The 25,516-nt window shown below is 44.9% G+C and overlaps 1 protein-coding gene across 1 annotated transcript in view; it reads left to right on the top strand.

The window, feature by feature from the left end:
- grhl1 (grainyhead-like transcription factor 1) overlaps positions 1-25,516 on the top strand; it is a 26,628-nt gene continuing 1,112 nt past the window's right edge. The window contains exons 1-16 of the mRNA XM_056295899.1: positions 1-20; positions 3,468-3,657; positions 3,940-4,013; positions 4,849-5,000; positions 5,910-6,142; positions 6,993-7,075; positions 7,451-7,607; positions 7,821-7,932; positions 9,481-9,575; positions 12,034-12,244; positions 13,148-13,275; positions 15,356-15,384; positions 15,741-15,826; positions 23,565-23,650; positions 24,512-24,576; positions 24,716-25,516. The exon at positions 24,716-25,516 is cut by the window's right edge and continues 1,112 nt beyond it. Of these exons, the coding sequence (XP_056151874.1) occupies positions 1-20; positions 3,468-3,657; positions 3,940-4,013; positions 4,849-5,000; positions 5,910-6,142; positions 6,993-7,075; positions 7,451-7,607; positions 7,821-7,932; positions 9,481-9,575; positions 12,034-12,244; positions 13,148-13,275; positions 15,356-15,384; positions 15,741-15,826; positions 23,565-23,650; positions 24,512-24,576; positions 24,716-24,830 (1,836 nt within the window). The 3' untranslated portion in view covers positions 24,831-25,516. The remainder of the gene's footprint in view (positions 21-3,467; positions 3,658-3,939; positions 4,014-4,848; positions 5,001-5,909; positions 6,143-6,992; positions 7,076-7,450; positions 7,608-7,820; positions 7,933-9,480; positions 9,576-12,033; positions 12,245-13,147; positions 13,276-15,355; positions 15,385-15,740; positions 15,827-23,564; positions 23,651-24,511; positions 24,577-24,715) is intronic.

Raw genomic sequence — 25,516 nt, 5'->3', positions numbered from 1 at the left:
ATGTCACAGGAGCATGACAAGTAAGTGCACTCACTCTCCTCCCGTCTGTGGAACCAAAGGGCTTGACAAGCCACCAACACTTGTATATAAGATGATAAATTTTATTAATTATTATTATTTATTAGTGTTATTCGTTTTTCACAATTTCTCGATGGGAATTTCAACCGAGGTATTCAAAGAGGTTTTCGTCTCCTTGTCGGGAAGACTGTGTTTCTGCATGTGTCATCGGTTTAACGTGATGGGAGCCGGCGGCGGCGCGAGGAGCCGTGGGAGAACTCCGAGGCTGCCGCAGCTGTCATGTTGGAGCCTGCACGCACCTCCGCACAGGTGTATCTCCCTCCACCTGTTGCGCGAGCGGCGGGTCCTGTTGTTAGTAGTAGAAGAAGAAGAAGAAGAAGAAGAAGGCGAAGAAAACCCCTCGTTCCCTGTCCCGTGATACTGATGGGCGGTTTATTGTTTGATTTCGTCTAAGCCTACAGTTATGTGGATAGTGTTCGTTTTTGTTTGTTCGCCTAAATGCCCAATTACTTCCCCGGGCGTTGGAATGACATGTAAGAAAACCCCCCAAGCGCAACTGTCACAGCTTCATAAAAGACTTTTTTTCCTTTTTTCTTTTTTTTTTTGCAAGAGTTCTTTCTCTGTCCAGACTATATAAAATATACTGGTGTGGAAAATGCTTAGCCCTATATTCTCTACGTTTCTGAGGACATTGACAAGGAGACTTGTGACAGGAGTGAAATCGTACACCCGGTATAGGCGTTGGCCCACATAGTGCTGAGAGGCTACGTAGACAAGCCCAGCTATAGGCCATCAACAGAGCATTTGGAAAGTGTTTTCATCATTCATTTACGGCGCTCAAACACCTCTCTTCGTCAGAGACGTAAATATAAACACGCCAATATTTACTTGTGCAGTTTAATTGGCAGTTGATTGATACTCATGCCGTTGTTTCACCGTGCTGCTTTACCCTCATCAGCGTTGGTGAAGGCAATATTTTTTTAAAAATAAATTAAGGAATTTGTTCAATATCATCGTCAAATTTCACAGTCATGCCCATTCCTAAACAATTCAGCTTTTTTGTTTTTTTTTTGTTGTTGTTTCAATAGTGAGACTGCTTGTCCAGTGACGGATCTATCAGATTGCAAATCCCTGACACCTCGAGATAGACATTTTATGAATGGCACAATTAGATATAGGATTACTAATTATCACTTAGCATCGACCATTCAGAGGAAAAGCCTGGTTTTGTTGTAGATACTCAGCATGGAAACGGACCCGCTTCTTCTACAATTTAGCTTAATAACCTGTTGAGAATAGCTACAAAATACGTTGAATAGAAGAAGAAATTGAGTACAAATGTATTATGATAAAGGTATAAAACATTTGGAAAAGTAGACAAGTATTTATGATCCACATCTGGGGGAGTGGGTTAAATTAAAAGCAGCAATAATTGTTCCGTATGTTTCTAAAATTAGAAATAAACAAATTATTATCATATATCAGGTAAAGTCCTTCTGACTTCTGCAAGTGAGAGATGTTCACAGATCAACATTTGATATGATGACCTGTGTCTGAGCCTGGCCCTATCTGGAAGCCTACTGTATTTCTGGCACTGACTGGATGAATTATGTGAAAGCCAGAGGAGGTTATGTCCAATGTTGATCCACAAACATCAGGGGAACCATGAAATGCTTCAACATGCACGCAACACACAACCTATCATTTCTTAAATGGGCACAAGTTCAGTTTCCATTTATTTCTCTCACTCTCCGTCTGTCTAACTCGCTCTCTCTCTCTGTTTCTCTGTCTCCCTCGCTCTCCCTCTCTCTTGCTCTCTCTATCTCTCTCGCTCTATCTCTCTGTCTCACTCTATCTGTCTTGCTCGATCGCTCTGTCTGACTCTCTGTCTCTCTCTTTCCCTCTGTCTGTCTGTCTGTCTGTCTGTCTGTCTGTCTCTCTCTCTCTCTCTCTGTCAGGATTTAAATATTACCTTACTTTTTTTGGTCCATTATCCTATGGTTTTACTTCAAAGTCTCCCACATTTCCCATTTAAATTAGTAGGCATTTAGTTGATGTTCCTATTGAGAGCATATTACAACGAGGTGCACAGTATGCTTAAGTAAGAAAGCATAAATTAACGACATAATAGGCAACCAGCAGTAGCCTAAGCAACACGCTAACATAAAGTGGCATCCAGCGGTGTTCTTATTAATCTTCTTCACAGTCTTGTTTACAAAGCATGACTTCTACAGTTTATACTTTTTAAGGTTGGTCTGGAAAAGAGGTCAGCATGATGGCGAGGAGGAGGAGGAGGAGGAGGAGGAAGTAGATGTGATGAAGTGTGAAAGCTTGTGATTGCATTTTTAGAAACAGGTTTTGTTACAAAAACAGTAAAACAGTGGTTAAATCTCTGGAATGTAGTAGGGACAGATCTGTGTAGATTGTGGTTGGCCTGCTAACCAATGAGTGATCTTCAGCCCAGTACTGTCACACCGGATCAGCCAGTCGAGCATCTTCTGTCAAGACGCTTTAGTCATTCAAGGGCTGAGATTTGTTGCACAATCAAAGAAACACCTGAAAAGCAGGTGACACGGATAAACAACACGTCCATTGACGAGCCCTATTGCAATCTGTTAATTAATTCTGTACAAAACTACAGTTGGGGGTCCGGCCTTTGACGATTCTCATGACGTTGGTGCAGCGTATCGCCTGTTTGCCAGACTTGTGACAAGAAGTTTATGAGCAAGACTCTTCAGTCTGGGCTCGTAAATTAGGGGAAGTGAGGCATTACTATGAACTGTTAAAATGAGACTTTGTTAATGCAATCCATCCATCCATCAATCTATTAAGCTTTATTAGCACACATAGACCGCCTTTATGCACTGTTTTAGAAGCTATGCCTCCAACGTCCTTTTTCTTTTACTTGGTGTCCTCGGGATGAAATCACATTGCATGAAACCTACCATACTCATGGCCTCAGGGGCGCCACCAAGGGGAAGAAGTGTGGGAGTACTTAAATGGGACTGAGCAAAAGGAGGCCCTTAGATAAAGAATCATAAGGAGTATCAATCCTGGGCCAAATACTGGACTTTGCAAATATGATGCACCCGTTTTGGAGGCTCCGCATCACTTCTTGTCAGGCGTCCCAGCAATCCCAGCAACACCCCTGCATGGCAATAAAAGACGTTCTTATCAGTTTGGAGGTGTCATACCTGCTATTTACAGACATACCCAGAACAATTACCCATACCCTAATCCAATAACGCCCGGTCCGGCCCCCGTTAATACATCACAGAGACCACAGACCGAAACAACCATCTCATCGCTCTCTCTCTCTCTCTCTCTCTCTCTCTCTCTCTCTCTCTCTCTCTCTCTCTCTCTCTCTCTCTCTCTCTCTCTCTCTCTCTCTCTCTCTCTCATTCTCTCTCTCTAACATTAACACACTCTCTCTCTCCCCACTCTCCCAGTAAGCGTGCGGTCCTGGTTCTGCAGAATGAGCCGGGCTATGGCGGCCAGCGTCGCTCCTTCACCACAGAGGACGAGGCCTGGAAGTCTTTCCTGGAAAACCCCCTGACCGCTGCCACCAAAGCCATGATGAGCATCAACGGGGACGAGGACAGCGCCGCAGCTCTAGGCTTGCTCTACGACTACTATAAGGTAGGAAACACACCTGAGGTGAGACCTTAAGTTAACCCACTAATGACTTTCTCCCATTTTAAGGGTGCATAGGTTAAAGGATTATGTGCCGAAATCCTTCTAAGCTTTACCTTAATGATCCTCATTCATAAAGGCACCCATCCATTACGTGACACCTGTGAGGCAGAGCACATGTCAGGCAGTGGTAACTGATCTAGCTGTTCATATAGATGGCAGGAGTACCCAGGTTATTGGATGTGATGTGGTCAGATGCTGAGCGGCTGTGTTTACCTTCCCATACAGGTGCCCAGGGAAAAGAGAACAATATCCCAGGCCAAGTCAGATGCAATGGTCTCTGATGTGGATCCCAACAAAAGGTAGACAGCTAACCTCATGTAATAACCCCCTTTTTAACAAGCCCAGCAGAAGGGAAATACGCCATGAACAAAATTAAGTGATTCGGGCTCTTTCACACTCTCTGATTTTGTAATTGTATGTGTGTGTGTGTGTGTGTGTGTGTGTGTGTGTGTGTGTGTGTGTGTGTGTGTGTGTGTGTGTGTGTGTGTGTGTGTGTGTGTTCGCAAATATAAGGATACTACATGAAGGGCAGTCCAGTATTAGCCCATCATTACTGACATGGATTTAGCATGTGTGTAGTATGAATAGTCCCATCCATATCTGAATCATTTTCATCTGGACTTCATCATACTAAGATGAACACACAAAACCTCAGATGGAGACTGCCCTATCAAATATTGCAGGACTTCTTTTGGTTAAAATGCAGTTTGAATCCAAGATGGAGAGCTCTGGAATTCCTTCCCAGGAAATTTGAAACAAATTTCTTATTTTAAAGTCTTCACCAAAGCAATCAAGTCAAGGTCACTCTTCTATTCATGTCCTCGAATTCAAAATTAAAAAAATTTGGATTTTTTTTTTCAAAAAATTTGATTTTCAAAAATTATCATCGTGAGAGTCAGTTTTATTCATCGTCAGTTCATGTACCGATTCTTAAGTGGAAAAATGTTAATTTTATCGATTTTTATGCAAACTTTTAATGTCCATCAAAGGACTAGTGTTGGATATACACATGTACAGCAAATTGGACTTTGTATGTGTAGTTGTCAGTGTTACCTGTATTTGTCCCTAACAAATAAACAAGTAATATCCTTTTTCACATGCTGCTATCGTGTAACCTCCATCCTTGTATTTCAGACACCTGATTCAGCCAGGGCAACCCATAGGGCCTCTCCAAGAGACCCCCATGCCCAACATGGAGAGCAGGATCCAGTTGCTCAAAACGCCCTTCAACATACTTCTCCCCAACCAACTCACCCAGGAAAAGAGGAGCCCCTTCCCTTCACCAGGTCTGTTACCATCATTATGTGTACAGCAGTGCAGCCATGCACTGTATGCAAATAGAAAGGGTGATATGACCTTTTACAACCCCGAGCCTATGATCTTCTTAAGCCAAAGAACCGTCAATGTAAACAAAAGTAAGTCGTATTTAGGGGGCGTCCAAGTAGCTTAGCGGTCTATTCCGTTGCCTACCAACATGGGGCTCACCAGTTTGAATCCCCGTTTTACCTCCGGCTTGGTTGGGCGTTCCTACAGACACAATGGCCGTGTCTGCGGGCGGGAAGCCGGATGTGGGTATGTGTCCTGGTCACTGCACTAGCGCCTTCTCTGGTTGGTCGGGGCGCCTGTTCAGGGGGGAGGGGGAACTGGGGGAAATAGCGTGCTCCTCCCATGCGCTACGTCCCCCTGGTGAAACTCCTCACTGTCAGGTGAAAAGAAGTGGCTGGCAACTCCACATGTATCGGAGGAGGCATGTGGTAGTCTGCAGCCCTTCCTGGATCAGCAGAGGCTGTGGAGCAGTGACCGGGGAGGCCTGGAAAAGTGGGATAATTGGCCGGATACAACTGGGGAGAAAAAGTGTGTGTGTGTGGGGGGGGAGTTGTATTTCAAAGGGGGTGTTAATTTTTCTTTTTCTTTTTTCCACTCTTGAAATAGCCTAACCTCATATATCCTACATTGGTGTATTACTATACACTAATATGTTTGCTGTGAATTTAAAATTTGGGTAAACTCTCTTACACAAATTAAAAAAAAATGTAGGTGAACTATGTTAAAGCTGGTTTACCCTCCATTACATTGCTAATTGCATGGTTATATCAAGCGAAATTTAAAACAGTCTATTTGATTATCATTTGCTAATCATGCTTGACTGCTTCATGATCTGATTGATCGAGCGATTGATTGATTGATTGATTCAGACACAACCGTCACAGTTTCCATTGCCGCTGTGCCCAACTACACGACCGTAAAGACGGAGATGCCCACCCACGGTTTCTCAGTGACGGTCCCCAACAGCTGTACAGAGGCCGACAGCCATGTTGGGGTCTTCGAGCGGCTTACCCACAACTCGGTCCAGTTCAGCCCCAACACCCAGTCCCGCACGCCCCCTGACTCCACCTTCTCAGAGAGCTTCAAGGACAGTTCCCAGGAGGTGTGTGTTACTACATGTGTGTGTAGAGAGGGATCCAATACACCCCCCCCCATTTCTAAACCCCACTAACACTCTCCTATAACCCCCCTCTCACCTCTCCTCTTTCTCTCAGATCTCCCCCATCAGACAATAGGCCATTCACCTGATCCCATGGAGCCAGCGGTGGGTTCAACCTTCCCTGGTTTTATTTGAACATGCCAAAATAGCGGCCAGCATGTTATTATGTCATTGTCTCACCAACACAATAAAGTGCTGTACTTTTCTCCCACAATAGCCAAAGCCCTTTCTCTCGCTCCTCATTCTCTTTTCAACCGAGAGGGGGATTACTATAGAGAGGAGTAACCCAACAAAACCCCAGTATACCAGGCAAAGGGATGGAGGGATTAAAAAAAATAGGGAAGGGAAATAAATGGTTTGTTACCCCATTCACAGACAGAGAGAGAGAGACATGCAGGGAGAGAGCGACTGAGGGAGAAACATGGTTTTAGAGGGAAGTGCTCTTTCGTTTCTCTCTGATATAAAGGCACTTTGAGCTGCGCGCCATGTGTGCAAGTTGCAATACAAATATAGTTCGGTCATTAAGTGACTAAATGAATAGAAACGGTAAGAAATGATAAAACACAAGAGATACATCTGCAGGGGCAACATAATAGTAGCTGTTTACTCCTCAAAGTAATGAACCCAGATGACTGGAAAACAATTTAAAATCACAATGAGAGAGAGAGAGAGAGAGAGAGAGAGAGAGAGAGAGAGAGAGACCCTGCTTCCACCCCATCTCACCACCATGAATCTCTCTCACTCATCTCCTTCTCTCTCTCTCTCTTCTCTCCTCCTTTTTGTGTGGCCACAGGTGTTTTCCTTCCCAGGGGATCTCCAGTTACGCATGGCCTCCATCACGCCCGAGGACTACGGTGCGTTTGACACCGTGCCGGGGTAAGCGCCACCGGCCCACCGGCCAACTCCCACCGCCACACCGCCATTCATCTGCGACACAACACGCCGTAGAATGGCCCCATTCATCCAAGTCACTGGAGAGACACCGGACTCCCCTCTGTTGGGAAGACACAATGCTTCACGCTTTGTTATCGGGCCCACTTCTGACACCATACTGATTTTAGGTCACGATTTAGTAGCAGCGGCCGTAGGAGCCACTGGTGAAGCATGCAACCACAATTTGTTTTTTGTTTTTTTTGTTTTTGACTCTCCTCTTTTGTCACGCTACATAACTCTGCTTTAAAACACATCTTTGTAAATATTTTCAGATGTGCAACATAACATTTTGATTGCTAACTGTGTGTTCTCAATTAGGAACAATTTCGAGTACACTCTAGAAGCATCCAAGTCTCTGCGTCAGAAGACAGGCGATGGGACAATGACGTACCTAAACAAGGGACAGTTTTATCCCATCAGCCTCAGAGAGATTGACAACAGCAAGGACATGCAACACCCCATCACCAAAGTCAGGGTAAGAGGAGGAAAAAGTAAATCTCACACCGTCGTTTACTTCTGAGGGAGGTAATGGCGTCCTCGGTCACATTAGTTTCAGTTGTATTGTTGAGGTTATCAACACTGATCAGAATATGTGATGTAGTTTAATGTTGTATATAACTGTGTGTGTGTGTGTTCCTGCTTGTGTGTATGTGTCTGTTTGCATGCTTTCCCGCCGCTCCCGTCTCAGAGTGTGGTGATGGTGGTGTTCGGCGAGGAGAAGTGCAGAGACGACCAGCTGAAACACTGGAAGTACTGGCACTCCAGACAGCACACCGCCAAGCAAAGGTGTCTAGACATCGGTAAGAACCGCAACACCTGTCTGCACACATGAAAAATTAGCTGCACCAACCACCTTCCCCCAGGAACTGCAGTGAGACCGTTTTGACCAGTTTCTTGTGCAAATATTGTCGTCATTTATTTTCTAACAGAGACATTATTGAGTTGTGTGGCCTGTGTGAGCTTTTCAAGCTTGCACTTATCCATCAGACACATAGTAAATAAATTCTAGTGGGGAGAGATGCAGGACATACCTACAGTTTTACTGTTCTGCAGAGCATGCACCCTTCCAACCCACCAAGTCACTTCTGCAAACTGCAACACCGTCCGTCCACATTTGGGGGGACATCCAAGGATTTTTGTGCGATAAGACTTCCCCTGACGGGATGACAGCTGTGTTTGTTTGTTTGTTTGACGCCATGTTTGTTTGTGCTTTGTAAAGAAGTTGTCCTCTGGTGGGACAATAGTGCTGCTTAATTCAGTGTGGTCTACGCTAATCCATCTTGCTGTGTCTGCAGAGCTGATTGGTGGGTTGAAAGGGCAGCTTAGTTTTGACAGACAGGCAAAACGTATTGTCTTACTCAGTCTGGCTCTGAATGGGACAGACGTAAAGGGGAAAGGTGACTGACGGTGATGACTCACCTCGGCTGGCTAGGGATTAAGTCTCCAGACTTTCCAGCTCCGGTGCGGGATACTTTTCAGTAAGGGACTTCTTAAGGACTTTTTTTAATGTCCTCGAGATGAAAAATCTTATTCGTTCTCATTTCACTCTTGCATCTGATCGTAGCCGTAGTTTACAAAGCATCTAAATTGATCGACGTGTTACCGAGTCATGGTATCGGTTTGAATTAAAACTTTTGTCAGGGGCACCCGGGTGGTGTGGTGGTCTATTCCGTTGCCTACCAACACGGGGATCGCCGGTTCGAATCCCTGTGTTACCTCCGGCTTGGTCGGGCGTCCCTACAGATACAACTTGCCGTGTCTGTGAGTCGGAAGCCGGATGTGGGTGTGTGTCCTGGTCGCTGCACTAGCGCCTCCTCTGGTCAGTCGGGGGCGCCTGTTTGAGGGGGAGGGGAATTGGGGGGAATAGCGTGATCCTCCCACACGCTACGTCCTCCTGGTGAAACTCCTCACTGTCAGGTGAAAAGAAGCGGCTGGCAATTCCACATATATCAGAGGAGGCATATGGTAGTCTGCAGCCCTTCCTGGATCGGCAGAGGGGGTGGAGCAGTGACCGGGACGGCTCAGAGAATAGGGTAATTGGCCAAGTGCAATTGGGTAGAAAAAAAGGGGGGGGGGATTTGAAAATAAGAAAAAAAAACTGTAAAAAATGTCTCCAACCTCAGTTTGGATTTCACTTCATATCATCTAGTTTTACTGTGTCTGCTACGACACCGTAACACATCACGCTATTCAGCCATCAAATGAAAACGTGGTTCTTAACAAAAGCTTATGGTGTCCATTTATACAAAGCGTCCTTTTGGCGAAAGTTTCTCCAGGACTGAGACAGTGTGTATCTTCTGTGCTACATTGTCCCAGTTTGGTTAAAATCGTTTGTGATTTTTTGACAGCTGATTACAAGGAGAGCTTCAATACCATCAGTAACATTGAGGAGATATCCTACAACGCCATCTCCTTCACCTGGGACACCAACGAGGAGGCCAAGGTGAGAGAGTAGAACATGTACTGCACACACACACACACACACACACACACACACACACACACACACACACACACACACACACACACACACACACACACACACACATCATGTTTCATTGTAATACAAATGATGGAAAATATCTCATACAACCACATTTCTTCAGTTGCTGGACACTATGTGGCTCACAAATCACCAATGATGACAAACTCTTTCCACATGAACACAAAAAGTCCCCCTATAAAATGCTGCTCCTCTTTTTGGAAGTCACGTGTGAATTTGATAATCAGGACAAAGACGTATGCATCCCTTTGCCGACGATTAATGGCTGATTCGTTGTGTCGATTTCCTCTGAAGCGTCGGGTACTGAAAACTGTGACTTCAATGGGAAAGTGAGAACATATCAGTACGTGTCCGTGTTACCAAGTCTGTCACTAAGTTTGTGTTAAATCAGGTTGCGTAGAGACAGGGTGTGTGTGTGCGTGCGTGTGTGTAGTTGCATTTGTGTGCACATTTGTATGGTTGCAAGTGCTTGCAAGCTCGCTACACAACAGTTTCGACTGGTCGGACCTGTCGCACCTATTGTGATGCTGAAGTGACGCGTGTTTAGGCATTTCTACACACCAGACAGGAGCAACAATGGGCGCAGGAATGAGGAAACTCAGTAGGGGGGCCTGTGACCAGTTCTGACAGCTAACGATGTAATCCTGTCAGACAATGTAAGACGTGGCAGAGGGGAGGAGGTCACCGCCACCCCATATACCTCCTCTCCCTGTCCCCCACTCTCTTCTGACCAGTTTTTTTTTTTGGAGTCATCTTAGGGGATAGAGTTGGGTTGGCCCGCCTCTGTGTTCTCATTTCCTGTCAGCTGCTGCAGTGTTGGCTGTTCAACGTTCATCATCAGTTGTCAGAAGACAGGCAGGCTAACAAACAGAGGAACAGACAAGATGGCGCCACAGCTCATCTCTAGTATCCTGCAGTGCTGTGTCCTATTTCTGACATATGGAGTGTCTCTCTCTCTCTCTCTCACACACACACACACACACACACACACACACACACACACACACACACACACACACACACACACACACACACACATCAGAAGGTGGGTCTCCTTGTTGTGACCTGAGGCCATAGGATGTTCATCCTTGTGTGGATTCAAACCATCCCCGTGTGTGCATTCATTAGTTTTTTGTATTCACCACTTGGCCGGGTTGTTTGAACTGCCAATCACCTAGCTGTAAGATGATTCACACGTGACTGTGCAAATGCACAAGTGTGTGTTTTTCTGTAGTTCAGACAAGGCATAGTGCAAGGAAAGCACTGTTTATATATATGTGTGTGTGTGTGTGTGTGTGTGTGTGTGTGCGCGCGAGCACACAGTAATGTCTGTGTACAGGTGTGTGCGTCTGTCTCTCCCGTTGTACCCCCTGGTGATCTGAAACACAGATAACACCGTCTATTTGCTGAGACCAGCCCTTCCCAAATGTTTGCCCGCTCTGGGGCTGTTTACAGTATTTACCACAAAGTGTCTGATCACAGAAGTAGCACAACTATAATGAAAAGCATGAGGATGGAAGATCCTGTATAACTAATGTATCCGTATATCAAGAAAGACGCATTGCACGTATCGCCTGTATAAGTCAATCCTTGTGTGTGTGTGTGTGTGTGTGTGTGTGTGTGTGTGTGTGTGTGTATATGAAGATTGTTGTGTTGTAGTGTTGTTATTCTTTGTTAAGTACACTGAGAGAGCCACAAAACCGGAGTCAAATTCCATGTATGTGCAAACCTACATGGCCAATAAACATGATTCTGAAAATGGATTGATTTTGGTTGTTTTATGATAGAGAGATGAGACTTGCCAGGTATCCTGTAAACCAAGGGTTTATTCCATTATCATCATGTGTTGTACATGCATTGTGGAGCCTTGTTTTCGAGCGTAAACTGTATCTCACGAACTTTAACCTCTCTAGTTCATTGAAATTGAAAATCAACATGCAGTTAAAACAATATGCCAATAGGTGGCAGCACAGAACACTCAATGTGGACTGGAGGTGGCGCAAATAGTGTGTAATGGCAAACCAGACCGTGAAAATGCTGACAAACTAGGCCTACACACATTTACAAAGAATAAGCAGCTATAAAAAACCAAAAAACAGTTGCTGTTAATATCAGATGACAGACAATACGCTAACTTGCCCTTTTTGGAGAAGTTGAGCGTACACTGCCTCTCAGACTCGGTCTCCCTCAACCTAAAATGTTCTTTTCCCACCAGTTCTTATCTTCTCCCCATCCTGTGTATTTGTTTTTACTGTGTACTTGTTTCTATGTGTGTCTACATGTCTATACCGTATGTACATTGTACGGATACCATTTTACTATTACTGACCGCTGTTGTAAGCCAAGTTGTCCCTTGGGGACATTAAAGCTTTACTTTTCTATACCTCCTCTTCCTCAGATCTTCATCTCGGTCAACTGTCTGAGCACAGACTTTTCCTCTCAGAAGGGGGTGAAGGGCCTGCCGCTGAATCTCCAGATCGACACCTACAGCTACAACAACCGTAGTAACAAACCCATCCACCGCGCCTACTGTCAGATCAAGGTGTTCTGCGACAAAGGAGCCGAGAGGAAGATCCGAGATGAGGAGAGGAAGCAGTCCCGCCGGAAGGGCAAGGTGTCTGAGCTCAACCCTAACCTGGGACCTTGTAAGTGGTCAAGGATTTCTATCTTTTTTTTCTTTTTTTTTAAAAAATTGGACAGGAATCGAAGCACTAATATTTCCTATCACATATTACTTCAGTTGTCATGCATTTGGTACTCTCTTTCGACTGACAATATAGTATATAAGAGGTAGAATTTGGCTTTTCCATTCTTCTCTTTAAAAGAACGCCCACTAGGTCAGCTTCTTGCTCTAAATCTTTTTTGCGGATACTCATGATGTCATCAGACACGCCCATTACATGCAGCCAATCAGATCAAATCCCACGCTACAAGGCTGGTTCATGAATTTTAATGAGGGCTATACCACTCCCTCGCGGTTCTTGAGTCAAATAGTCAATTTTATTTGTATAGCCCAATGCCACAAATTACAAATTTGCCTCAGGAAGCTTTACAGCAGCACAGCATCCTGGTTACGGATGAAGAGCATACAAAAATACAATATCAGTCACATACAAATAAAACAAAACTGTCTCTAAATGTGTGATTACGTTTTGTTCAAGGCTTTCATGCATGAAAATTGAAATCTGATCACTGGTTTCAGTCCAACTTAAAACGACTTTATGACGTGTACCAGTACAGACGTATGTACGTACACGCCAGTGTGGATTGGCATGACCGTGCATTCCTATGAGCAACATTCCTTTCCTGCTCGTAACCTCAAACACCAAGTTCCTCGTGCTGGCCCAAACCTTGACCTTGACTCAAATTCCTATTCTGACCCTAACCCTCTTACACTATTTACATAACTGCTTTCTGTCGTGAGGAGTGGGCAAAAAAAAAAAAAATCCTCAAAAGTAAGAATAGTACCCGGGGGAAGGAAGTCCTTCTCACTGTTTCTTTGTCTTTCTCAGTTGTGGACATCAAATTGCCCCTGCTCCAGAAGCGCAACGATGTGACCATCTTCAAGATGATGACTGACTTTGAAACACAGCCTGTCCTTTTCATCCCTGACCTCCACTTCTCCAACTTCCAGCGCCATGTGAGTGCCAACCAGAGGGCTCGTAACCCAAAACTTGCTTAAATTTGATTACCAATAAATCACTGCTGGAGCCACAGCCTCGACAGCTTCCAAATGCCCGCTCTCAGGTTGATGCACAAGGAGCAATTACTGATCATGAAAATATTATAAAAACATATTTCTTGTCATAGAACTTTTGTTCATCTGTAGTATTAGATGCTTATAATAATAATAATTTTATTTATATAGCACTTTTCTAAAGCAATGTTACAAAGTGCTTCACAAAAAAACAACAGACAAGGCAAAAATAAGAGTAAGACCAAATAAGTAAGAGTAAAAATAAAAACAGTATAAATAAAAGCGAATATCAAACAGCTAATACTACTAGACATGTCTGTCTGTCTGTCTGTCTGTCTGTCTGTCTATTTAGAGACAGCGGTGTTGTTTTCTGGCTCCTTGAAATTGAGCTTTAGTCTCTCCAACCCCAGCCACTCATCAAATGGCAAAAGTCAGATCAAGGCAACCAGATGAAATCTCTCCTTTGGCTGCCAGTTGGCGGGGACAGAGTTATCCGATTTTAGATAGGTCTGTAGTGTTCTGATAGCAGACCTAGATACTGATGGCCTTATTGCCAACTGATTAACCCCTGGGATAGATAATTTACTGATAAATCAAAACAAACCGCAGAGGGTAAGATGATACCTGAGAGAGATTGTGGAAATGGAGCAAGAACAGCAGGGATGTACCAATAGCCTGTAGTATATGCCAATAATTGACTGAGAAGAACAGAGACAGGAGTGAGAGACAGACTGCAATGCAGACAGCAGATGTTTGCCAATAATCTGCATAGGATGTAAACCTATGTTGGGGCTGTCAGGTTTTTAAGTGCTAGTCATAAGAAACCCTCCACTTCATGGCTAAAATCCACCTCTGGACTCTGAGCCGTCCTCGGCACTCTTCACATACCACGACACTCCAGTATCACATCAAATGAGACTCGGCTTGCAGGGAGGTTAGCAATGTGCATACCTGCAAGAGTTGTGGTTGTTCCTTTTGGACTGAGATTTTACCCATTTAGAAAAAAGTAGAACGACTGAGGACCTTGTGAATCTTGACTGCCCCCTGTTGGTTGCAATCCCACTGGCCGCTAAGGGTTCATTGGTTAAATACACCTCCTGTCTGGTGTTTATTTTTCGCCACAAACTGGAGGAGGATTTATTTCTGGTGTCGCTGATGACATTGAACCCAACTGACAACCCTGGTGAACTCTCTGTGGCCCTGGTCTCTGATAGCCTCTCTCAGAATAGATTTTTATTGATGGGAAGGCCTGCAATCAATATTAGAGCCCTGTTGGGTAAAAGACTTGTTCTCCCAGATTATCAGTTTTCCAGGAAGCGATTCAGCAGCATTGTTGACCAATGTCTGACACCATCTCGATTTTGAAGTCGTGCAGGTCTCTGACTATTTTTCAAAAGCTTAATGAGACCAACACAGCTTGCAGAGAGGTTCACTTAAGGGCCACAGTAGTTTTATTACCATTACGTTTTCAATCAGAAGGGACTTTAAAAACGGAAAGTGCATAATTTGTATGACTTACCCCTGTGGAAAATGGCCCTCTCACTGGAATAGTACAGTCTACCTTCCGCCTATAGCAACACAGTTGAACTGCCTTCAATGCAGCCGAGTTGCCTTAGCAACTTGTAAATTTGCCTTGTGTTGACCATACTCTGGCCTCAGCGATAAAAGCAAAAGAAATACATCAACCTTGGAGACCTATTGGATTGACCTTTGACATTGCCCTTTGACCTGATCAATTGATGGGACCTTCAGAAGTTTAAATGATGGTTGGCAGTAAAACTACCCAATCTGTTGCAAAGAGCTAAAATTTATAGCACATACAAATTTAGTATGAAAGAAGCATGCTTTCTCAGGTTTTGTGAAAATATGAAAACATGCTGTTTAAGTGTACTTTCATGTAGGTTTATGCTATAAATAATACTTTATTTTCTGCAGCTGCTTAATCACCAATGAAATGTGTTGGGATGTGTTTCACTTATGTATATTCCATCTGACTGAAGTTGCTCTGTCTCTTACCCTGCAGCCTTTCTCTACAGAAGATGGAGAAGATAAGTGAGTTCTCAGTCTCAGTAGCCCTGATTTCTTTTTATTTGTCACTGCAGTTATTGGTGGGTGGACAAGGGACGGCAAAGTAAATGTGCCAGATTTCAATGCTAAGTGGATTTTAGAAAACATGTGTTGCTCCTAGGAAATGTCTCTGGGCTACGTGTGTGTGTGTGTGTGTGTGTGTGTGTGTGTGTGTGTGTGTGTGTGTGTGTGTGTGTGTGTGTGTGTGTGCGTGCGTGCGTGCGTGCGTGCGTGTGTGTGTGAGAGAGAGACAGAGAGAGAGAGAGACAGTAGTTGGTTTTTATGAGTGATCAGGCAATTTCAAACGTGTGTGTGTTTGTGTGTGTGTGTCTGTGTTGCAGTTCAGGCATGAAGAGATTACCCTTCACTGAGGATGACTTTGGTTCACCCCCAAACAAGTTGGCTAGAGTGGACGAACCAAAGAAAGGTACGGCATGTTTTTGCGTGTATGGATGTTGGAGTAGTGCATTGCTTGGAGGGTGCATGTGTTTATTAAGAGTGGCACAACAAGCTGTGTGTGTGTGTGTGTGTGTGTGTGTGTGTGTGTGTGTGTGTGTGTGTGTGTGTGTTTGTTTAAAGTGGTTATTGATGTTGTGACTATGAAGGCACCCAACCCCATCCTTTCAGTGCCATGTGATCATTCCAGGTTTTTGAAAACATGCACACGTGCTGGAAGTTTCCTCTGACCCTACAAAATACCACTGCTCAGTCTCACTCATCCTCTCTCTCTCTCTCTCTCTCTCTCTCTCTCTCTCTCTCTCTCTCTCTCTCTCTCTCACACATACACACATACATGAAAACAAAGCCTTGCACTTTACCCTACATCCTGGTCAAAGACAGGTTTTAAAAATGCTTTTAGCAGTGATTAGCATAACACTAAATGCTAAGTATATAGTGCACACTGGAAAGATTGGTTTACAAAACATATTAAATACATTGTCATTTAAATAGAGTTTCAAAAAGTTTGGCTCTTCCTTGTGCTCCACTCACCTGGGAGCAATCAGATTTAATTTACAATTCCACCAATAATAGATCTGTGCACAGCCAAAACACTACAGAAACCAAGGTCAGACTGGGAACATGATTTGGCCCTAACAATTTTCATCTGGAACGGCCCCCTTCTCCCCAACATATGCAAGTATCCATCCATCCATCCATTATCCAAGTCGCTTATTCCACTTGGGGTCATGGAATGCTGGAGCCTATCCCAGCAGTCATTGGGTGGCAGCCCAATTGCTAATAATTACAATTAATAATTTATGATTTATAATAATAATTATTGCGAGCCCAATTGGCTTCATAGCAAGAAGGTCCTGGGTTTGAACCCCAGGGTTGTCCAACCTTGGGGGTCGTCCCAGGTCGTCCTCTGTGTGTAGTTTGCATGTTCTCCCTGTGTCTGTGTGGGTTTCCCCCGGGTGCTCCGGTTTCCTCCCACAGTCCAAAGACATGTAGATCAGGTGAATCGGCCATGCTAAATTGTCCCAGTGTGTGGACGTGTTGGCCCTGTACAAACCTGTATCAGACCTGTACAGACAGAGTGGCGGTTTGTCCAGGGTGTTTCCCCGCCTGCCGCCCAATGACTGCATAAACCATTATCAGGTTATTTAGCAACCCAACTCTCGGCGCACTTATGCTACAATCGTTAACTTAAATAAAACAAATATGACATAATCATTAGTCATGAATGTAGTCTATGACAAAAATTCAACGCTGTTATCATGAAACCAAACTCAATTTTCATGCTGCACAAAAGGTTTCCTTGTGGTAGGCCTAGCCTAATGATGATCTGGGAATAAAAAAAGGTTGAATCAGTTCATCTGGATACAATGTCAATAAACGTTGTATCCAGATGAATTGATTCAACCTTCTTTGATTTTCTTACCTGGATTGTTGAGCATGCACAAAGACATGATCTGGAGATGTGTCTGAAATTGGAGAGAATAGAATAGCGTGTCCTACCTAAGGCAATGAGAAGACATCTCATCAGTGGCATCGGTATTTTTGAATAAATGTGTGAACTTAAAACATTTTGCAGCATCAGCGTCGAGTTTTTTTCTTTTTTTTTCTTTTACTCTCTGACCTTTTCCGCTCCACCTTTTCGCTTTTTGGGACCTTTATCCATTTCAGGCTAGCTTTATTTTTTCATCGAAATTCAAATGTATAACTTTTAAGTTCCAACCGTTCTCTCTTGATTTGAGTATTTCCCACTTGACCTATGACATTACATGGATGGACACATCTACTTGAAGGGGTGGAAGGAGGACGAGGGTAGCACTTCTTGCCTCTGCCTTACAATATAGGTAGCCTATTGACAACTGGGATCGTCTAACCCCCAATCAGATGAGCCAAAATCAAGTGGGCTGTGGCTGGCAGGGCGAATTATTTTTCCACATTGCTGGCCTTGCAGCCCACTAGTTGGCTGGCCCATCTAGCATTTGCCGGAGTTGTCAGATTGCCAGTCCGAGGCTGACGGCAACATACCTTCATCAAACCTTATTATTCCTGGGTTTAGTTTTTTATATGTAATTTTCCTTTTACATTCTTCTGAACATTTACACATAAAGAATTCACTGCTTTGTGTCAGTTTCACGAACAAAACAGATAAGTGGGAACTATGGGGAAACTGGGTTGTTGCAGAAGCATGTAGACAAAGCAAAGGCAGGCAGTCAGATTCTGAAGGTGTCGAGTAAAACCCAAGAGGCACTACGTCAATCAACAGAAACAAAGACACAATTTGGAGAACAGCGATACCCCATCAAAAACAGAAAACACCATCTTCGAGTGTAAAGGTGCACTTCAACAGTTTGTAGTTGATATACACAGGTGTAAAGAGTCAGCGCAGGGCCCCAATGCAAGAGGGTCAAAGTGGGCCCCGGCTTGCCCATCACAGTCAGATATAACATAACATCATGTCAGTGGCGAATAAAAGAAGTGAAAGCATGTAGTTTTAAAACGACCAACAACAGCAAAATGCACTCCACAGTTTACGCCTGTATGAAATGGTTCCTAGGAGACCACTGTGCTATAGAAGAGGAGTCATAAGAGTAAGGCCAAGATAGTGATAGAGCAACCTACTTAACAAAATCTGGTGTTGGAGCACCTTTACACGGATGAAAACATAATCGGTGACAGCACACCGGTACATTGGCAACATTATTCATGTCTGCACATCAGCCTTATAACAAAACCCAAGTGTTTAGGTTGATTAGTAGTCAAATAAATAATAAATAAATTCTACTTATATCACTCTGCGGGGTTTTCACTGTATGAAATCTTGACACTTTGCCAGTTAGCTAACACTTCTGTGTCCATTTTGCATGTCCATAATTACACACGGGCACACAGCACATTTTTGAACATACTATGTACTGCAGACTCAGTGCTCGAGATCTTCGATATGATAGTGGCGAGATAAAGAGGGGTCCGTGTGTGTGGGCTGTGAAAGAAAAGTAACATGAAACATTAAAATTTATCATTCATTAATTATGTATTCATTTCCTTATGTTGGTGTTGCTGTGTGGGTCAAATACACCTTAGAGGAGGTTGTTTTAGGTGGTGTCAGAAGATAGACGTGTGCTGTCATGAGACATCCTATATAGAGCTCTTGGAGAGGCACGAAGTCTCGTGTTTCCGTTTGCCTGTGTTTTTGAAGAAAGCAATACTTGCGTTGAACTTGTGCTGAGCTGTTGACTCTTGCTCGACTTAGTTCTCCCTACTGTATGTAGGAGGGTTTCTATAGGTTGATTGTCTTTAAATGCTAAGGGGCGGAACATGTAAGACTTCTTTGTTTTGCTGAACTATAAAGACGCTGAGGTCCTCTCTTCCTCGGAGAGAGACAGCTCCCTTTGACTTTTGTGTCGGGGTGTTTCTCTCCAGTATGTTGTATACAATATATTTTAATGTTCAAGTCGTCTGTGTTTTAATTATTTCTGAGTCTTGAGTTTTTTTTCTTTACCCCCTTTTTCTCCCCATTGTACCCGGCCAATTACTCCACTCTTCCGAGCCGTCCCAATCTCTGCTCCACCACCTCTGCCGATCTGGGGAGGGCTGCAGACCACCACATGCCTCCGATACATGTCGAGTTGCCAGCCACTCCTTTTCACCAGACAGTGAGGAGTTTCGCCAGGGGGGACGTAACGCGTGGGAACATCACGCTATTCCCCCTAGTTCCCCGTACCCCCCGAACAGGCGCCCTGACCGACCAGAGGAGGCACTAGTGCAGTGACCAAGACACATATCCACATCCGGCTTCCCACCTGCAGACATGGTACCCCATACTCCTGCAGTACCCCCCACAGAGTGCACCAGGATACACGGTCGTAAGCCTTCTCCAAGTCCACAAAACACATTTAGACTGGTTGGTCAAACTCCCATGCCCCCCTCAGCACTTTTGCAAGGGTAAAGAGTTGGTCCATTGTTCCATGGACAGGATGGAATCCACATTGTTCCTCCTGGATCCGAGGTTTGACAGTCGGTCGGAGCCTCCTTTCCAGCACCCTAGAGTAGACTTTCCCAGGGAGGCTGAGCAATGAGATGCCCCGATAATTGGAGCACACCCTCCGGACACCATTCTTAAATATGGGAACCACCAGCCCTGTCTGCCTCTCCACAGGTACTGTCCCAGACCTCCATGCAGCACTGAAGAGGTGTGTCAACCGAGACAGCCCAACAATGTCCAGAGCCTTCAGCATCTCAGGGCGAATCTCATCCACATCCAGCGCCTTGCCACTAAGGAGCTTCTTAACTACCTCAGAGACCTCTGCCAGGGAAAAGGGTGGGGCTTCCCTTGAGTCTTCAGACTCTACCTCCTCCACTGAGGATGTGTTAGCCAGATTCAGGAGCTCCTCAAAGTGTTCTTTCCACCACTCGACAACATCCCCAGTCCAGGTCAACAGTTCCTCTCCCCAGTTGAACACAGCTTGAGTCAAGCCCTGCTTCCCCTTCCTGAGTCACCAGATGGTTTGCCAGAACTTCCTCGAGGCCAACTGAAAGTCCTCCTCCATTGCTTCACCGAACTCCTCCCACACCCGAGTTTTTGCCTCTGCGACCGCCGAAGTGGCAGCCCTTCTGGCCTCCCGGTACCTGTCTGCTGCTTCAGGAGACCCCTAGGCCAATCAAGTCTAAAAGGCCTCCTTCTTCAGCCTGATGGCTTCCCTCCCCACTGGTGTCCACCAGCGGGTTCTTAGGTTGCTGCCTTGACAGGCACCCATGACCTTATGACCACACCTCCTGCCTGCCGCATCTGCAATAGAGGCTTTGAACATGGCCCACTCAGACTGTATGTCCCAAGCTTCCCTCGGGATACACGAGAACTTCTTCTGGAGGTGGGAGTTGAAGACTTCATGGACAGGGGCCTCCACCAGACGTTCCCAGTTCACCTTCACTACATGTTTGGGTTTTCCAGGTCTGTCTGGCAGCCTTCCCCGCCATCTGATCCAACTCACCACCAGGTGGTGATCAGTTGATGGCTCTGCTCCTCTCTTCATCCAAGTGTCCAAAACATACGGCCGCAGATCTAATGATACGACCACATGATGATACGACCCCAATGCTCATCCCTGTGTGTGGTGGCTCCACAGGGTGGTGGCTCCATGTTGTTTTTTTGGGCTGGGCCTGGCCGGGCCCCATGGGCCAAGGCCCGGCCATCAGACGCTCGCTGGCGAGTTCTCTTCCCAGGTCTGGCTCCTGAAGCCAGACCTGCAAAATTAGATTGATTATGAAACTGAACACACTTGTGTTATTGAAAGGCTCTTATTCGGACAGCTTCAAATAATAGTTTCTGGAGCAAGTTGGAAAACGATGTCAGCATTTCTATTCAGAGAATAGAGAGTAGTGGCCACAGGGAATCACAGTTGAGCCTGACTTTTCTTGTGTGTGTGTGCGCGCCACCTTCACGTTGCTCATCCATGCCACGGTTGTATGATGACACACTCAGTTTTGCTTTGTCTGGGCATTGCGCCACAGATAACAAAGATCTGGAGAGAGCTGGACCACTCAAGTTAAAGGGGGGAGTGACTGACTCTGACAGGTCCAGCCGAACACTGGGGCCTTGAGCTTGGGTCACAGAGGCATGTGGAGTAGTTGTCATTATGAGGGAGTGCAGCATAAGAAGCACTGTTTTTGTTTTGTTTTGTTTTGTTTTTTTACATGTGCTATGTATAGATGGGTGACAAATTAAAGGAAAAATCAATATAAAGTGTCTTAGTAAGGTGTTGGGCCACCAGAAGCCCCCAGAACAGCTTCAATGCTCCTTGTCATAGATGCTACAATTCTCTGAACTCTACTGGAGGGATGGACTCCATTCTTCCAAAAGATATTCCCTCTTTTGGTGTTTTGATGATGGTGGTGGGGAGCGCTGTCTAACACATCAGTCCAAATTCTCCCATAGGTGTTCAGTTGGGTTGGGGTCTGGTGACTGTGAAGGCCATAGCATATGATTTACATCATTTCCATACCCATCATTCAGTGACCCCTGATGCCCTGTGGATGGGGGCATTGTCATCCTGGAAGAGACCACTCCCATCAGGATAGAAATGTCTCATCATAGGATCAAGTTGATCATTCAGAATAACTTTGTATTGATTAACAGTGACCCTTCACTCTAAGTCCTGGGTAAGATGCTAAACTGCATCTGCAGGCTGTAGAGAGGTAGCACCTTACCTCAACAAGGGCCCTTTGGCTAAGGTTGACGTCCCTACTGATAGATCTGGTCCTCCTGCATGCCTGTATGGTACTTCCCATGGTGCCCAGTCCAGCCAACACATTGGGATAGGAGAAGGGAACTCGGATTTCAAATCCTCCTGCTGCCTTGTGGATTGATGCCTCTTTAGGCAAAGGCTAGGAGAAGTTAACTCTGAATTCAAATCCCTGGGCAGTCTACCCAGCTGTTAGTATCCAGAAAGGGTAAACCATGGTGGCTCCACTCAGTCAACTCGGCAGCGGTTCTGGCAACCGGCAGCTCTGTTTGTCAACTCAGCAGCAGTTCTGGCAAAAAGCAACAGAATTCTTTTGCGGCCGTCTCAGCTACACTGTGCCACTGAACAACAGGAAATCTTGCCAAGGGACACTATAGAGCACCAAATAGTGTCGTCATTTAGGGTGCAGCCTCACATTTGAGGCTGCTAGGGTTTGGCCTCACATGTGCCCCTGACCAAGGCAATGGGAGGAAATAACTGGAGTTGGTTCCCGGGTGCTGCATGGCAGCTGCCCACTGCACCTAGCTACACAGCTAGGATGGGTTAAATGCAGAGAGTAAATTTCATTTGTATGTATGTACAAAATGACTAATAAAGAATATTCTATTCTAAGGGGACAAATGGACCCAAACCACGCCAGGAAAATGACCCCACAACATAACAGAGCCCCCAGACCCCCTTACTGTAGGGGTTGTGGAGTACAAAATGTACTCCATATGCTCTCCGTATGTACTCTGTAGTTTTCCACTTCTCTGTGTGTATGAAACTTCTCACTCACTGCAGACACACATACCCATTGTTTTCATGCGTACCTTCCATGGGGCCACATAGCAACTGTTATCATGCTTGCCTCCCCGTTGCCACATCCCAGGAACGGCTTGGTACAGCAAAAGACAAGTGCAACAGACTTACAGACACTCACGAGGCACGGAACGTGATTAACGTAGATGTTTCCTGCATTCCTTTGTAAGATTACACCTTAGTTGATGCAGGAAACATAGTGTATGACGTGACGGACTGTTCTATAAAAAAACACTATCTCCAGTTCAGGGGCAGAGCATATCCTCACAGACGAACCTCTGTGTGGCCTTATGTCTCTCCAGCTGCAGATGCATTAAAGATTCTTTGTTTGCTTTAATATTTGTCCGATGATTATTCTCCCCAGAGGTTGCTGGGGCAAGAGCCCATTAAAAGGATAAAGGAAAATCCACAACAGGGTCAAGCGTTCAGGTTTTTTCTTTAACATGTCACCCATCTGTATGCACATTGTATCATGCAATGTATAGCAGTTAAGCTATTTTGCCTAAGCAGAATTAATCTTCCTCCCTGCATTCAGGTGTTCAGGTATGTGTCTCTATTCATTTATGTATAGGAATATACATGCACACGTGTGATGGTATGTATGTTTTTGCCTCTATGGGCCAAGGGGCTTTCTCTGATGCCCATCTCCTTCCTCTTTCTCCCATGCAGTCCTGTTGTACGTGCGCAAGGAGGCGGAGGAGGTGTTTGATGCTGTCATGCTGAAGAACCCCACACTGAAAGGCCTGGTGGAGGCAGTAAGTTCTCCTAAATTTATACAACTCACCGCTGCTGATGCCACTAACACAAATAATGGAGTGAGAGCAGTACAGGCACGATTTTCCAATCTGGGATTCATTGTCATAGAGGCGGGCATATGGGTGGTTTCTGTCATGATTTAGGGTGTCTGTCTGTTTACCAGTTTGTCTGTGAGCTAGTCGGGGGGGGGGGGTTATGAGGCAGAGAAGGCATCATGCTACTGGCTGAATGAGCTGTGGCATGGCAAGGCCCACCCCTGTAGCATCCTGGGAATAAGAGAGAGAAAGATGAAGAGAAGGAGTAGAAGAATGAGGGTTAAAAAAAAAAGAGAGAGAAAGAGAGAGTGAGAGAGAGGTGTAGGAGTGGCTGGAAGAAGATGGGAAACAAGTAAAAAATAAAAGAGGAAAAGTGCAGAGAGCAGCGCCTGGGGGAGGAGGACCTTAATGGGAGGAGACATAAATGAAATAAAGGCAGAATGAGAGATGGTAAAGGATGTGTGGGGGGGGATAAGAAGTAGAGATGGGGTTGGTGGTGGAGAGAAGGCTGGGAGGGGAAAAAGAGGCAGGTATTAGATGTCTGGAGGGGTCACAGAGTTTGTGAGGAAAGAAGCAGGGTGGGTTATGAGGTGTAGCTACAGTAGCTATGCAGAACCACCAGGGTTGCTGGTGGGTTAAAGGTGAACCAGGGACCTATGACAGATTAGACTAACATGTACAGCAGGTCACGTTCTACATTTCGTTTTTATGTATGAACTGTGCTTTTTGGCAAGGATGTCTTTATTTAACGTGTCATCTTCCTCCAATGGAGGAAAAACAAACCCATCACTGACACGTGTATCTACACTCCTTTCTCCAAATCAGATATCAGTGAAGTATGAGTTGCCACTGGAAAAGGTTGGAAAAGTCTATAAAAAATGCAAGAAAGGGTGAGTTACATACAAATGCATGCAACGAACATATCTTCAGCTGCCAGAGCTGCTTTTTCACCATGATAAATGACGGACTTGTTGGAAAAGAATTGAACGATGTCAGGTGCTCATCCTACCCATGTCTGTCCCATGTCAGGATTCTAGTGAACATGGATGACAACATCATCAAACACTACTCCAACGAGGACACCTTCCAGATCTCCATGGAGGAGCTCGGGGGCATGTACAAACTCACCCTAACTGAAATTTGATTGCCCTGTTAGCTAGAAGAAATGCCATCACCCAGTCCAGAAAGACGGAGAACAAATGAAATGGAGCAGTCAGTGAAGACTTGTGGTTTACATTGCTACCCCTGCCAGTAGCCCTAACATCAACAGCTGACTCGACCTGCAGCCATAACCATACTGTATCAGTCATTTTTGTATCAAACAGATATGAACATAGGATGTAAATTTTGCTGACCTGAAAGCCAAATTTGAAAAGCTATAGCTCTTATTAGCAAACAGCATTGATTTGGCATGTGGGTTATAGGTTTTGACTCATTCTAGACATCTTGTAAATACAAATCAGGACTTCAAGAGTTTTTTTTTTTTTACTGTGATAATAGCAGTGACCATTTGAGCCACAACTCAGTTATTTACACTTTCATTTTGTTAAAAACTATGCAGAGTATTTGTGGCACAACGATACCTCATGCGATGCAAAACAACGATCCTTCTCATGTAAAAGGAGTATTTGTATATATGTGAGAAATGGAGATAGAGGCCATGGCCATGCATATGAGACAGTGACTTGTTTTTTTTGAAGCCATAGCACTGATTACAATCTTTAAAGCAGGGGGTTTGTCATGTAAAAAGGGAGACGGCGAGTTTTTGTTGCTCTGATCATGGAGGATGCGGCTGTGCCTCAATGGTTAGGTGTATACTAAACATTCTGG

This window comes from Lampris incognitus, chromosome 16 (genome assembly GCF_029633865.1).
Source record: "Lampris incognitus isolate fLamInc1 chromosome 16, fLamInc1.hap2, whole genome shotgun sequence".
Lineage (NCBI taxonomy): Eukaryota > Metazoa > Chordata > Actinopteri > Lampriformes > Lampridae > Lampris > Lampris incognitus.
This window is presented reverse-complemented; position numbering and strand designations above follow the sequence as displayed.